Here is a 16,380-nt window from a genome sequence, read left to right on the forward strand (position 1 = left end):
TGAACAATAAACATTTAGTGTTTATAATCTGATGTTTTACACAGTACATTCCCCTTGGGTCTTATTTGCATAATTGAACATGCTTTTATGGGATGATAACCTGAGGATAAGTGAGAAGCCATCTGCTATAGTGTAATTTAAAGAAAACTACACACTAGTTGAATGAATAAAATGTATTTATCGGTTTTGTCAAGGAATGAAGAGGCTGGATAATAACAAAAGACCATCTACCACTTTGTCGATGATTTTCCCTGTTGCATCTGCACATGATTGTAGCTGGATTCATGCATTAACCCCCTTCAAACTTTGATTGGGTGGACAAGACCCAAATTTTGGCAGTTGCCAATGCTACAAATCTTTGCCTAGTATCTGTGTATTGTAGGATTTAGGTTTCAGTAACCAACTCCTGGACACTTTACTGCAGTGTATAAAAATGATCTGCACTCTTCAGAAGCTGGATGAATATGACCATTCCTTTATAAAATACATTTTTCCTATTAGAATTAGAATGGACTGCAAATGATATGAACAGTTTTTCATTGAAATCTCCAACATCTAACAAGAAAATTATTTTACATAATTTCTGGTGTCACCTAGATGACAATATGTTTACTTTTGAGTCAAGTCAAGTCAAGAAGCTTTTATTGTCATTTCATCTATATATAGCTGTTGCAGTACACAGCGAAATGTTTCTCCAGGACCATGGTGCTACACAAAACAAAGACAGAGCTAAGGACTTATATGTTTGAGTGTTTTTGAGATTTCTTCCTCATATCATCACAAGGAGGCCTTACTACAGTTGTCCCTGGCTTGCTCATTAGGGATAAATTAAAAAGTACACACGTGAAAAGGGCTTAAGTATATGATGCAACAATTTCCATTTACAGATGGATGTGGTAGCTCAGTGGTTAAGGTGTTCGACTACTGATTGGAAGGTTATTGGTTTGAATCCCAGGTCCACCAAATGCCACTGCAGGGCCCCTGAGCAAGGCCCTCAACCCTCAATTGCTCAGGTGTATAAACTGAAATAAAAAAAATGTAAGTCACTCTTGATAAGAGTGTCTGCTTAATGCTGTAAATGTAAATGGAATGTGATAGCTTAGTGGCCAAGGTGTTAGACTACTAATTGGAAGGTTGTGAGTTCAAATCCCTTGGCCACTGTTGGGTCCCCAAAGCAAAGCCATTAATCCTCAATTGAATAGTTGAATAAAAAATAAAAAAGATAATCATTTATTTTTTTTATTCTGTATTATTTTGAGTCTTATTTTTTATGTTTTAGACATTAGGGTATATATTTAAACCACCAACTACTATAGGTTCTGTACATTGTACACAGTAGCTCCTATTTTAATGTGAAGGATAATACAAAGAAATTTGACAAAATGTTTATTACTGCTGAATTTACATTAGAATGTATAGTTAAAAATGGCATAAAAACAAGACAATAACAATAAAGAAAGTAATGGATACTCCAAAAAAATAATATTCATAAAAATGTCTTGAAAATTCAATGAAATTCAAGCATCATTTCTTTTATTTGTATGCATAAGCAAACATACATTGCATAAACAAATGAACATTTTTAAATCCAGTTAATCCAGTCTTCAATCTATTGTTTTCTAAAAATTAACCCACCTGTTACATTCATATTTATTTACATTACAATAATGGCAGCCATGGGCTCAAAAAGCACAGAAACTGCCTACGTCACCACCACGCACGATTGCATGACGTAGTACGCAAGTCTCATATCCTGGCCTGGGGAAGGAAGGAAGGAAACGCAAGCGGGCTCCAGGGTTTGCGGCTCAAAGCGCAAAATAGCTGGAATATTACGTTATTATTACATCTTGTGTCTATACAGAGAAAGAATAGAGCGTATTTGTGTGAACGCCGACCTTCTTGAATATCTGTGAGAGTGTAAGTAGGCATGGTATGTTTTTTTAGGACTTTGTTTTGGTCAAGGCTCTTAAGGCTCCGTTGTTGCACTATAGACTCAGGTTCAATCCCAAACGGCTCCTTAGTTCCTATATAAGTGCACTATCCCAGGGTTCACGTAATATGGCTCGTACACTCACAGTCCACTAGCTGTAAGTCTTAAAGGACGCTATTTGGAATTCGGCCACAGTAAAACATTGTAACCTGGCGGTTTTATAGCCAAAAACAAATGTCAAAATGTGTCGTACAGCTGCTGTGTGTGAAGTAAAGTAACACAAAGTGAGGAAGGTTACACGCACATATTCTGTATTTTCTTTATTATTGTGTTTCTCGTGCGAGACATAACCCAGAGTTTATCCCCAACATGGCTACTCATCAGCTAAATGTTAAGGTATTTACTAACGTTACGTTTTGTGTTACAGTTTGAGTCGAAAAACAAAAATGAGCTCGAATGCTAATATAGGAAGAATAGAAGAAAAACAAGAGAACACAAAAGAAAAAAAAAAAAAAAACAGGTCACACGAGAGATCTCAGGCCAGCTGGGGATGTCAAATGCTGTAACACACACAACACAACCTGGAAATGTTCAGCTTTGCTTCGTTTATTCAACTTCATTTGTCTCTGTCTTTTTCTCAACAGCATTGAGAAAGTTGACATCATAGATCAGATATTACTAAAGATGGACTGCTTGATTCCACATTCAGTGGCACAAGAGTGTCAGCTATGTAGAATTTCAGAAAAATTAATGTGTTTATTAATGCAGGGATGCAGCATAACAAATAGGAACCAAGCTGTCACTTAGGGAGATTTCACACTGGTCATGTTTTGTTGTGGTCCGAATCCAAGTGCGATTGTTTCCATGCCCCCTTTTTTCAGCATCGGTCTTGTTTTCACAGCCTTTTCAATTCTGTCAAACCCCAATACATTTTGCATTCATCTTACATCATTACAAACATGAACAAGTTCAAATTTCAAACGATTATTTTACTGTTATTCGTTACTCTTCTGTGTCCCAAAACATTCCCTTCCTACTCGTGTTACACATATGTTGTGACACCATCATCTGCTAAAACACATGCGCAGGTTACTTTACTTTCTGAAGAAGTGCGGATCTGAGTATGTTCACATTCGCAGGAATCGTGGCATAGTTCCAGTGCAACCGAGCTTACACCACCTCCTCCAGGGTTTGGGTTCGGTACCTCCGTGCACTTGAATCGGATATTTCATGCTCTGTTTTGGACCAAATTGACAGTGTGAAAGAACCTCATTACTCTCACAGCTGAGGGTAGTGCATGTTTCTGGGAGAAAACCAGAGATCCTTAAAAAACAAGAGATTATTTGATCCTGTGAGACAGCAGTGTTGCCTATCATGGTCTCAACTGTCTTAATAGATTATATCACATCAATGTAGATGTTTTTTTTCCAACCAGGTTAAAATCTTTTTCATTTTTGAAATGCCCAGTTGAACCTCAGTGTGTGACTGTAATGCACGAGTATCACCGTGCAGTAGTTTACATTATATTTTCAGTACAGTTCTCTCCCTGACATGTGATCTGTAGCTGCTCATTGAGTTCATTTCATTGTTAAAGTTGGCCTGCTGTCAGTGGAATGGAGTTTTCATGGACTTATTGTTTGTCTCTGACATTTACTCTAATTACTAGATGCTTTTTTTATTCAAAGTGACTTAAAGATAAAGTCGAATCCAATCCATGTTAGAGGAAAGTTTTGCATGATGGCAGAGTGAGAAGAGAGTGAAAGAGAGAGCGAAAGAGTGGAGTGCAAGTACTAACCACAATAAAGTCAACAATAGGCTGTAACTGTTAGTAACTCTGATTTACCTTAAAAGGTAACAGAATAGCAAGTACACACACACACCCACACACCAATGCTTGCATTTAGGAGAAGAGCACTAAGAGTGTGTCTTCACATGATTTAGTGTTCTGAAACAGTTTAGTCTTCTGGTATTGCTGTGACAAATTCTGGAACTTCCTTAATGCCATGCTCACGTACCATCTTCGACCTCCTTGGACCGTATGAAACATCTTTATGGTTTCTATAGTGAAACCTTTTTTTTTTTTTGGCAAAGAACTCCATGCTTTCGATTACAAATCAGTTCCTCCAGGATTTCACCATTTTGCGGGTTTTGGCTAAGATGCATTGTGTGATATCATCAAACATCTACGCACCTTCAGTCTTCTGCACACATGAGTACTGTTATCATAGAGCATATTTACATATGTGTCTTCATTGGTAGAAGTTTATAACAAGAATCCCGTGCTTGCAATTTCACCAATTTGAAGGGAAACTGCATGATCCTGAAGGGCTGATGAACGATATCTATGATTTCACAAAGTAAAGTTGAGAGGAGAATAAAAGTGTATGTGTGTGTTTAGGGCATATATAGGCCAATGTATTGTTTGCTGTTACATTGTTACACAGTTTGCAGGTAGGACAACATGGCATTAACAATTAAATTACAACAGTAATTACACTTATATTACCTGCTTATGTTTTGTGAAGAGAAACATAAATGTTATTTAGAGAGATAAATAAGACATTAAATTACTGGCAAATCAAGATTTACCATTGTCTGGTCACCATTAAATTCTATTTTATATTATTTTATTTTGGGCATGGGGGATTCTAATGCACACTGGACTGGCCGAAAGATCTCACAGGCGATTCCATGTCAAATCAACCAGACGGTGGAACCTCACAATCACAGATTTTACAGATTCCCCACCCACAAAATATGTACTAGTATTAGAATAAAACCTCCAAAACTCTCAATTGTTGTGTTATGGTCCATATTTTAGTACTAGGTGACATGACACATCGTCTTTTTAGAAAACAAAGTAAACTAATGAATTCAGTTAGCACTTTTGGACACAAAGCAAACAAATGAAAACGGCTTCTACTTCCCGTACCTGTTTGGGACGCTACTACCTTTCTAAAAATTCATACACTAGACGGTAGAGTGCATAGTGTACAGTATGCTATTTGGAACGCATGTTGTTAAGTAACAGCCTGTACTATTGTTAAGTTCATATTAAATAAAATAGTGCCGATGCCTTATAGGTGTCTTTCATTTACGAAGCATGAAATAGCTATTTCAACTCACAACCTACATTTCTCTATACATACTTGCTTTTGCAATATTTGTCATCAATTTTTTTAAAGTTGTTCTTTGTAATGGGGCATCACATACAATTTAGGGGTTCTTGGGAAGTAAAGCTCAGATTCACCAAAGATGAGCCTATTTAAGTTTTCTACGAAGTGTTCTGCGAAGAAGCTTTCTACTCTTGACTGTTGGTTAGTGTGGCTTTCTGCCAGGGAGAACGCAGGCTGGACTAACAAACAAAGTAAGCTCTTCGCTTATTGTGTGATTTAACAGGCACTAACCTTTGGTGGAATTTCTTTACCATTTGTTCATACATGCATTCATACACTCAATTCACATTCATACGCTCACCTTACAGGAAGCCACACCCTCTTTCTGATCTCATATAAAAAAGTATAACAACATATTTTAAATTATAGCATATAAAACAGAGTACATATGCTAGGATATCATAATTAAGCTTAAACGTACATAATTATGCATTGTCACATCTGTAATGATTTAGATTTTCATCACTGAAAAAATAGGCTCATCTTTGGTGAATCTGAGCTTTACCTCCCAAGAACCCCTAAATTGTATGTGATTCCCCATTACAAAGAACAACTTTAAAAACATTGATGACAAATATTGCAAAAACAGGTATGTATAGACAAATGTAGGTTGTGAGTTGAAATGGCTATTTCATGCTTCGTAAATGAAAGACACCTATAAGGCGTCGGCACTATTTTATCGTGCTGTATGAATGAATGTGTATTGCGCACACCCTTCTATCCTCCAGAGAACTGATCACAGGCGATTAGATTCAAGGGTCAACCAGTCTGAGACTCTTACACTGATTCATTCAACTGTGGGAATTCACTTGAATTTAATTAAAGGTTTAATATTGAAGCCTACAACAGAGGGATTAGTTGTTCATCATGGGGAAGTAAATCCCTGTTTAGAAAATTATAAATGTAAAACCATTTCAAAGTATGCATGAGAACCCTTTTTTAATAAGTGTATTGAATGTTTACATTTTTATTTATTTATATTATTTTTTTTATTCTGCTTTTCCATAGTGCATTGATCCTTTTTTCCAAGACACTGTATTTTTTTCTTTTCCAGGTCTGGAGTCGTGGGAACTATTTGAATGCACAGCACAGAGTTAACACCGTGAGGGTATCACCATGAACAGAAACAAGCGTGAGAAAGAGTATTACAGTATAGATGTCGGAGATTCCACCTTCACCGTCCTGAAGCGCTACCAGAATTTAAGACCCATCGGCTCTGGAGCACAAGGCATCGTGTGGTAAGCCAATTCCATGTACACAATCAGTACAAAGGAGAGAAAAAAATGAAACTTCTGTTGAGAGCAGATGCCAGAATCACCCTGCTGATTTATTTATTTATTTGTTTGTTTGTTTGTTTGTTTGTTTGTTTGTTTATTTATTTGTGATAGCTCAGCATATGACCACATCTTGGAGAGAAATGTTGCTATTAAGAAGCTCAGTCGACCATTTCAGAACCAGACCCACGCCAAACGGGCTTACAGAGAGCTGGTGCTCATGAAGTGCGTCAACCACAAGAATGTAAGCACTGCCTTTTTAGCCTTTTGTGTTTGTGTGTTAACATGCATCTGTGCATAACATATATAGATGCTTACAGATGCTTACAGATCCATAGCTGAATTATTAATTTGTTATACCTTGTTAATTCTGTATGCTTGAGGCAGAATATTTATAAGTGCTCTTCATTGATTTGTTATTGCTGCTATGGATTAAATGAGACAGCGATCCATTAGGGATTAAGGCCTGGAATGTTTAATGCCTTCTTGAAGAAGGCAGCATTTTTGATATCACATTTTCTTTAATCTTTAATCTGCTTGTGTTTTGCAGATAATTGGCCTCCTAAATGTTTTCACACCGCAGAAAACACTCGAAGAGTTTCAAGACGTGTGAGTTTTGTGTTATTTCTGACTTTGAGAAAGTTTGTATCGTGAAACAGTTTGTTCCTGTTTTCACAAAGGAACACGTCTACATATAGAGTTTGCCTCCACGCATTTGCCACGGCAGGAACTTGAAGCAAGCAAGATAATTGGCGCATACATTTTCATCCTGCTATATGTTGGTGGGAATAATTCAGCCTGTTTAAAATTAAAGTGCAGTATGTTTTTGAGCTTACAACCTGATGTCATTTTTGTTTCCATATAAGCCATAAGAGATATGTAATAGGTATAGTAATAATAATATAGTACAGTATAGTAATAATATAATAATAATAATAATAATAATAACAATAATATAGTAAAAAAAAACAAAAAACAGTTTTGTTCATATGGGTGCGCTCCAGTGCTCTACATACTGCAAAAATACATACTGTAAGTGCACATGTGCACAATGTAATATTTCAAGCTAAATCATACGAGGTGATTATTGATCTACACTGCGGTGTATTTTTTTTTTTTTCTGAAGACCCTCTGTAGTTTTTGTCAAGGTAGGACATATTCAGAATCCTGGATTACTTCTAGCTCTCCTTAGATTTGCAAGGTCTCAGTAGGTTATTATCCCGAGACTTAGATACTGCTTACTTCACTGTTTTTGTGTTCCCAACACCATTTCTCTATTTACTTGAATATAGGTTTGGAGTCATTATCTTAATCTAATCTACTGCAAAGTCTATCAAAACAGCCCCAAAACAATATGTAGTCTGATTGGGATATTTGCATTTGTTACATTATCAAACCCCTTTGATTTTATCTGACCATGATTTGAATTGTTTAGAATTTTTTATTTTGAACATGCATTTTTTTTAACCCATAGCCTTGAGTGTTTCCAGTAATTCTGGAACGAACTCTAAGCTGTTTGTAATATTTCCCATGTAAAGCGCACACTTGTGTAAACAACAGTATGTAAACGGTAGGTGTGTGCATGTGTCTGCATCTGCAGTTACCTGGTCATGGAGCTGATGGATGCTAACCTGTGCCAGGTGATTCAGATGGAGCTGGACCATGAGCGACTCTCCTATCTGCTTTACCAGATGCTCTGTGGCATCAAACATCTACATGCAGCTGGCATTATACACAGGGTGAGTTCTCGTTAGTATTTTAATGCAGTTACCTCCAGTAGGGATTCAAAAGCTTGAGTCAACTACTTAGAACTTTAAACTGCAGCTTAAAAAACTATATACATTTTTTAAGATGATATGAGTATCTTTACAAGTTTATTGTTTAATTTTTTTTTTTACTATAATTACTTTTACTATAATTGACCCGATGATGATGTGAAACTTAGCCAGCAGGAATGACTGAATGAATCTGGGGTTTTTTCACCACTGATGTTCACATGAACAGAGATTTGTGGATGAAAATGGGGGACTTTTAATACAGGTGTAGAGACAGAGACTGCTAGTAAGGAGAGATCTCATTTCCTACTGTAAACGTTTAATAATTCTTTTAAAGGACCCATGCATGGGTTTGGTTTTGTAGAAAAGTGTCTTGTGTCTTTCGGTGAAAGTGGAATGAAATCTTTCCAACAATTTTCTTTATTTATTTTCTATATTTTTCTATTTATTTTCAATTTTCTATAACAATTTATTCAAATGTATCCAGTGTAACTAAAACACTTAATTATTCTACTTTTCACATGATTTGTTCATGCTCCCCACGTCTTCCTGTAGGACCTGAAGCCAAGCAACATTGTGGTGAAGTCAGACTGCACGTTGAAGATCCTGGATTTTGGCTTGGCTCGCACAGCTGCCACTGGGCTCCTTATGACCCCCTACGTGGTGACACGTTATTACCGTGCACCAGAGGTCATACTAGGCATGGGCTACCAGGCCAATGGTGAGTGCCACCTTCAGTGGCTCAGTCAAGCCTCACAGCATGTCTAGTCAAATTCCTCTCCACCACCACGAGCACCATGTGCACTAACCTATGAGATTACTGAAAGGGTAGATAATGCATTATGGGAAAGTGGCACCCCTGGTGTGTGTGGCAGATACAGTCACATCATTAATGCATGCCCTCTGCTGATTGGATTCGCCTGTCTCTAACACTTTGCCTGTCACTAAAACTGTGTACGCAAAAAGGCTTTTGCTAATGAAGAAGGATGTAATGATCAGGCTTTACTTTTTAATAAGAAAAAAACTCCTTGTTTGTTCTGACAGCCAGCAACATTCAAGCATAAGCTGCTGATGAGTTATGAAATTTTAAGTCAGCAGTTTCCACCGTTTAAGCTCAGTGAGTTTCAGAGTCAGTCGTCAGAGTCATCTTTGAATGGCTCCTGCTTATTAGATCCGGATGACTCAGGAACGTAAAATTTTCCATCTATAAACAGCTTTCAAATGGGGGACGTAATAATGCAGCGGGATGTGATACGTCTGCTCTGTTTTTCTAATCACCCAACCCAAAAAATATAGGAAATTGGATATAGGAGAGTCTGATTTGGCATCGCAATATTACAAAATATGGACTATGCACAATATACATATAGAACATGAATGCTATTGCTTATACACTATGTTCTGTTCTTCCTCCTATGCTACATATGTTTAAGTGGATATATGGGCTGTGGGCTGCATAATGGCAGAAATGGTTCGCCACAAAATCCTTTTCCCAGGGAGGGATTGTATCCTTGAGATGGCTCAAGCACTGGGTTTTGTTTTCTTGTCATCCAGTGCAGTTCTTCTGTACTTGATGATTGTGAGCAGCTTATAATCACCACTTTACTATTAAAGAAAAGCTCATTCATTGAGTTGATAAATTTTGTTATAACACAAGTTTATTGAATTCTAGTTTCTGATTGCTATTGATTACTTTCTTAGAATGTTGCAACACTAATCCTGTATCACATCTGCAGTAACGGCGTACTCCAGTTTCGACAGGCCTTACTCTGTTCTGGAGCTCTCACTTGGATGTTTTTTCTTTGAGGTTGATTTGATTATGACAAATTTGCATGGTGTCTTGTCTTTATTTCTTTCTTACATCATGTCCACATCACTTTGTCTGCACCCTGTTTTGGTCTGCATTAAGTGTGGCATTTTATTTCCTGTGTGCATTTTTTTGTGTGTGTGTTTGTTCTTAATTTGGTTGTCATTTCATTTTTTCAGTTGATGTCTGGTCTGTTGGCTGCATCATGGCCGAAATGGTCAGAGGCAGTGTGCTATTTCCAGGCACTGATCGTATCCTTACCTGAAAGTCATTGTTGTACCATTTGTGTGTTGGTATTTTGTGTCTTTTTGGTTCTGTCCCAGTCTATGTTCTTCTGTTACTTGTACAAATTGAAATGAATGATGGACATTTTTAATCTAGTGTATGAGCCTATGCAGATTTGGATGTAGCCTAATTCATTCCATTCGTTTATAAATATTCAAATAGGTTTCGGTTTTATTCAAATATAGCTATTAACAGTTGACATTCTCACAAACCGGCCAGATGTGCAAGAAATCCTAATGAACCAGCCAGAGGCACAAGAGTCAAGGGGAAAACTTAGGGAAGAACCTTTCAGAGGAGCCAGGCACCCTCTTCAGGAAGAGGATATCGCCTTGTGTGCTGCTCTTTCCACTAGACAGGCTCACATAAGTCTCTTTTCCACCAAAAAGAACCGAGTGCTGGTTCAGAGCTTGTGCTGGTGCTGGTTTAAAGTTGGTTCCACTGGCGATCCTTCTAAGAACCGGTTTGCCTTTCCATCGGTTAGAGAGCCATCACAGAGCCGAGTCTGACATCACTGTATACGTTTCACGTTACACAGCAACGTTAGCACAGCAGTGGCAAACACAACAACAACAATGGCAGATGTTGCTTTACTGTTAATGCTCATGGCTTTGTGAACCTACATTGGCATGCAAACACGGCAAATCCAATGTGTACATGCAGCTCCATGTAATTTGTATAAACGGAGGTTGTAATCGAGAAAGTACATAACATTATTTTATCATTAACACAGAAAAAAGGTAGCCTTAGCATGTAGCTACCTATTATCATGTGTGCTGATAACTGATCATATTGCGGTAAAGTAAAAGTGCATTAAACATTAGTATACTTAAGTTACGTTATCAAATGCGCTAACAGTAGCCGACAGCCACAGCCCCTGACACAAGCGGTTCTTAATTCTAGACCAGCAACGTTTTGGTGCTACTTAAGAACCACTTTTCCTGGTTCAGAGCCGGTGCTTTGGCTGCCGAAAAAGAAAGAACTGGTTCTAAATTAGGCTCTGGCTCCGAACCAGCACTCAAACTGCCTCGGTGGAAAAGGGGCAATAGACCACAGTGCAGGACTGAAAAGATCAGCCACCTTGAGGTAGTTAAAAACAGTAGATAGTTTGGGCTAGAAACACTATGGATCAAGCATGGAGCATTAGACCTGGAATGGGAAATTGCCAGGCTTTATGGCTACTAAGCCATAAAGCCTGGCAATTTCCCATTCCAGGTCTAATCCCAACCAAACAGTGATTTTGTGTCCACCATTCCTCCTTAACTAAGTGAATTCCAGATATTGACCAGTGGAATAAGGTGATCGAGCAGCTGGGCACACCGTCTCAGGAGTTCATGATGAAGCTGAACCAGTCTGTTAGGACCTATGTGGAGAACAGGCCCCGATACGCAGGGTACAGTTTTGAGAAGCTTTTCCCTGACGTTCTGTTCCCTGCTGACTCCGATCACAACAAGCTCAAAGGTGAGAGTTTACATAACCACTTCCAGCATACATCTTTTCCCATGATCTGGATTAAGACCTTCCTTATTCCATCTCAGTGGTGTAAACTCAGTGGCATGGTATTTGCTAACCGTTCCTTTCTGTTGTTTTTTTTCTTTCTTAATGTGTTGCATAACCAACCTCTTGGTTTATGCAGCTCAAGCGAAGGAACTAATTTGTAGAAAGTGTCCACAGAACATTTTTTTTATACTTGCAGCGAGCCAGGCTCGAGACCTTCTGTCCAAAATGCTGGTTATAGACGCATCCAAACGGATCTCTGTGGACGAGGCGCTACAGCATCCCTACATCAACGTGTGGTATGACCCGAGTGAAGTTGAAGCGGTAGGCATTTATTTATTTTTTTTATTTTCATTTGTTTATGGTCTTTTTTGGCCTGGAAGAGGCATTTTCACACACATTGATTAAATACACGTGTGTGGAGTATAGCTAGCCTAATTTCAATCATGCATTGCTTAGCTTGGAAGCAATGAGCAATACCAGGGACATTCTGTATTCGTATTTATGCATCTTAGAACAACACTGGCACCCAGGCAAAGCCAGGCTTGCTTTAGTGCCTTTGTCGGATTGCATATTTTCATTCATCAGTTCCTAAGGCAAAACATTTTATTACATTAATTCCAGTATTTTCATAAACATTTAAGCCAGTGATAACTACAGTACACCAGAGGAAAGGTTTTTTTGAGATCATTCTGCCAATGACTGCTGAAGTACACTTACGTGCACACAAACAGACACAACAGTTTTATTGAACATGAAAACTCAAAGCAACGTGTGAAGAGAAAGTGGCTATTCTACAACACAAACAGCCTCCAACCGGATTGAGATGCACCATGCAACGACAGGGTGGGGTAGAAATCATATTTGTTGAATGTTATCCTAATTGGACCTGCGATCGGTGAAGCCAAACCCACATTGAACCACTGACCCTGGAGCTGTAATGCAGCAGCAGTAATGTTTACCTTTAATATTTAGTTTTTGACAAGTTGGCTGATTAACATCACATGCATCAGTGTCTTATGCAATAATGCAACAGTTCTAATCATTTTTTAAAATTATTAAATTGTTTTTTCTTTGTCCAGCCTCCACCGTTGATCACAGACAAGCAGCTGGATGAGAGAGAACACACTGTGGAGGAGTGGAAAGGTGTTGACTCTTATTAGCAGCTTTAGTGTTAATGAGAAATGTTGCATGTGTTCCTTGTCTAAAAAGAACCTTAACTCACACTTTTCTCTCGAGTAATAATTTATTTATTTAATTATTTTGTAAACTCTGTAATCAACTATGATGATGATGATGATAATGTTTGAGTAAGTGCTTGCTGTCCAAACTAAGTCTCCCCTGAAATGGTCTGTTTCTTTATCAGAGCTGATATATAAAGAGGTGCTGGACTGGGAGGAGCGCTCGAAAAACGGTGTAATCCGTGGACAACCAGCTTCAGTGGGTTAGTTTTACCCCTTATATTCCATTTGTGTCAAAATATGAGTCTTTTGTTTTCATATTAAAATGTATAATATAATGTAAAATATAACAAAGGGCTCAGCTCTAATGCTTATTCCTAATTGTTCATATCTTAGAGAGGTTTTAGATCCTTTGTCTAACAGAGTGATGTACGTTTTGACTAGTTATAACTAGTCTTTGTAAATATGAAACCAAGAGGTACTCACTCTTCTTATGTGTATATATATACAAATTTCAGATTATCTGCAATGGCTATACATTTTTCTGTTAAAACTTTGGATTAATATGTACTAGGGTATTCAAAATTAAGCTGAAACTCATTGAACAGGGCATCCAGAAATATAAGGTGAGGTGAGGAAGGGTCTGAGGAGAATGAAGAGTGATAAGGCTGATTGTCCAGATGACATACCTGCGGAGGTGTGGAAGTGTCTAAGAAAGACAGCAGTGGAGTTTCTGTCTAGATTGTTCAACAGGATTTTAGAGAGTGAGAAGATGCCTGGGAAATGGAGAATTATTCTAGATCTATAGGAACAAGGTGATGTGAAGAGTTGTAGCAACTACAGAGGTATAAAGTTGATGAGCCACAAAATGAAGCTATGGGAAGTAGTGGAAGCTAGGCTAAGAACGGAAGTAGATGTTTGTGAGCAGCAGTAGGGCTTCATGCCTGGCAAGAGCATGACCGGTGCAATTTTTGTTCTGAGAATGTTAATGAAGGAGTACAGAGATGAGTAGTACATCAGAGTAGTTCAGGATATGTATGAGAGGATTATGACAGCAGTGAGATGTGCCGTATGTCAGACAGGAGTTCAAGGTGGAGGTGGGGCAACATAAAGAATTGGCTTTGAGTCCCTTCTTGTTTACTATGGTGATGGACAGGTTGACAGATAAAGTCAGATAGAAATCACCACGGACAATGATTGCAGATGACATGCAAGTGATCTGTAGTGAGAGTAGGGAGCAGGTGGAGGAACACCTGGAAAGGTGGAGGTCTGCTCTGGAAAGAAGAGGAATGAAAGTCAGATGTAGTAGGACAGAATAGATGTGTTTGAACGAGAGGGAGGGAAGTAGAACAGTGAGGTTACCGGTGGCTGAGGTCAAGAATGTGCAGGAGTTTTAAGTATTTGGGGTCAACCGTCCAGTGTGACCGGGAGTGTGGAAAAGAGGTGAAGACGTGGGTTGGAGTGGGTGGAGAAAAGTGTCAGGAGTGTTGTGTGACGAGAGTTAGAAAGAATCAAAGGAAAGGTGTAGAAGACAGTAGTGAGAGCAGCTCTACTGTATGGGTTAGAGACTGTAGCAGTGAGGAAAAGACATGAGGCAGAGATGGAGGTAGCAGAGATGAAGAAATTGAGGTTCTCTTGTAGAGTAACGAGGATGGACAGGATTAGGAACGAGCACATCAGAGGGAGAGCTCAGGCTGGCTGTTTTGGAGGACAGGGACAGAGAGGCTAGATTGAGATGGTTTAGACATGTGCAGAGGAGGAAGCTGGTTATATTAGTAGAAGGATGTTGGAGACAGAGCTGCCAGGTAAGAGGTCAGTAAGAGTTCAGATCCAGATATATGGATGTGATAAATGGCATATGACGGTAGTGTGAGAGTAGAGAATTCAGAGGATAGAGTTAGGTGGAAACAGATGATTTGCTGTGGGTACCCCTAATGGGAAAAGCCGAAAGTAGAAGAACTGCTTGTGGCTGAAAAAACAAAGGCTGGGTTGTTCCAAGTAACCGAGCATCTTGTTGGTTGGGGTTAGGCTTCTAGGATCTGGTCTAGCTCATCCCCTGTACTTTCTCTCTTAAGTAGTAATCAGGCCAGGCTTGATACTTTTACTTTTGAAACTCTAAAGTGTCAGCTTGTCCTCAGCAGTGTTAAATGAAATAACATATGGTTGCTAAAATTGAACCTTTTTATGAATTCATAGAAAGCTAATGTGACTAAACAACATGATACTTAACATTCTGAGGGTCTGCTTTTTTTTTTTTTTTGTCCTTCACAGCACAGGTGCAGCAGTGACCAGCAGCTCCCAGTGCAACTCCACATCCTCCTCATCCTCTGTGTCAACCGTCCTCGCACTGTCATCTGAATCAGAAAGCAGCTTGGAGACTGTGTTCTCCTCTTACTCCACCAGGCCAGTCGGCTGCTGCAGTTCCTCCCCCCCCCCCCCCCCCCCCTCCATCCGTTTTTTCAGACCGACTAGTTTCTTTTCGGGCGGGGTAAAAGTCTGAGTAAAGGTGGGAGTTTTTAAGGCACCTTAAGAAGCTTTGACACCAAACCAGCATCACTTTGGTTGCTTTTTTTGTGTGTGGGGGGACTCGATTTAGTGTCAGACTGAAAATAGTGCTGCATCTCCTCAATACAGTGGTGTTCATCTGTAATGGTTGTAAATTTATAATTGAAGATGCTTTGACTTTCAAGATTGCTGTGAGCCAAGGTTCTGGAAGTTAAGCAGATGTGTTAATGACTCAGCTCTTCCGTTCTGCTCTTGTTTTACAGTTAAATACTACGCATCTTGAATGAATTTCCAAAATATTAGTTTGACACGCAGATATTACTTTAGATGCTTTCTCATATGACTTAATGCTGTTCGGGTCATAAAAAGCATTTAGTCAGTTTTTTCACCATTTTACAAAAAATTATTTATAATAGGCATTTTAGTGTACTTATTTTGCCCTCTCTCCCTCTCTCTCTCTCCCTCTCTCTCTCTCTCTCTCCCTCTCTCTCTCTCACGCTCTCTTCTTGTGATTTTGCTACCAGACTTTATAGACTCAATACACCATTTTCTTTCACATATGTCTCTGTATGTGATCCATACTGTACAGGTTTTTGACGTTAAAATCATAAAGAAAGTAAATTAAAGATTATTATTATTATTTTTATTATTATTATTGGTCTTTAGTGCTTTGTACAGCTCGGTGGTGGAATGTTTCAAGGCTCTTGTAAGGCAAACTTAAGGTTTAATCGTCGGCATTTGACACAAATTTGTGAGACCCTACTTAAAATGTCTCTTAGTGACCCAGTGCATTTTGGGTATTCTGTGTCATTTGGACACTGTCTTTTGGGACATGATTTGTGGAATGTGTTCTCTGAATAGCAGTATGCATAAGAAGGTATGATTTGAAATGATTTAAGAATATAGTGGCATGTTCTGTAAGACTGGATTAAAAAGCGCTTTAGCTCAGCATT

General features: G+C 38.7%; 1 protein-coding gene across 3 annotated transcripts; it reads left to right on the top strand.

Annotated features, from left to right (window-relative positions):
* Nucleotides 1–1,731: 1,731 nt before the first annotated feature.
* On the top strand, nucleotides 1,732–15,352 carry mapk8b (mitogen-activated protein kinase 8b). 3 transcript variants are annotated; one of them, XM_060863822.1, is made up of 12 exons: nucleotides 1,732–1,930; nucleotides 6,161–6,344; nucleotides 6,495–6,624; nucleotides 6,931–6,989; nucleotides 7,981–8,119; nucleotides 8,711–8,876; nucleotides 10,142–10,213; nucleotides 11,523–11,705; nucleotides 11,941–12,065; nucleotides 12,824–12,887; nucleotides 13,108–13,185; nucleotides 15,194–15,352. In XM_060863822.1, exons 2-12 carry the CDS (start codon nucleotides 6,223–6,225, stop codon nucleotides 15,208–15,210), a joined length of 1,155 nt encoding a protein of 384 aa, XP_060719805.1. In that variant the 5' UTR covers nucleotides 1,732–1,930; nucleotides 6,161–6,222; the 3' UTR covers nucleotides 15,211–15,352. The 3 variants fall into 3 exon arrangements, with proteins under 3 accessions (XP_060719805.1, XP_060719804.1, XP_060719807.1); XM_060863821.1 differs by having other exon boundaries at nucleotides 1,732–1,917; XM_060863824.1 differs by lacking the exon at nucleotides 1,732–1,930 and having other exon boundaries at nucleotides 6,205–6,344; nucleotides 6,500–6,624.
* The last annotated feature ends 1,028 nt before the right edge of the window (nucleotides 15,353–16,380 follow it).

This window comes from Tachysurus vachellii, chromosome 2, assembly GCF_030014155.1.
Source record: "Tachysurus vachellii isolate PV-2020 chromosome 2, HZAU_Pvac_v1, whole genome shotgun sequence".
In the NCBI taxonomy this organism is placed as follows: Eukaryota; Metazoa; Chordata; class Actinopteri; order Siluriformes; family Bagridae; genus Tachysurus; species Tachysurus vachellii.

Coding starts and splice junctions, on each gene's coding strand:
- mapk8b (XM_060863822.1), top strand. CDS start 6,223: ATGAACAGAAACAAGCGTGAGAAAGAGTATTACAGTATAGATGTCGGA. Junction 6,625..6,930: donor AGTGCGTCAACCACAAGAAT/GTAAGCACTGCC, acceptor TGTGTTTTGCAG/ATAATTGGCCTCCTAAATGT. Junction 11,706..11,940: donor CGATCACAACAAGCTCAAAG/GTGAGAGTTTAC, acceptor TTATACTTGCAG/CGAGCCAGGCTCGAGACCTT.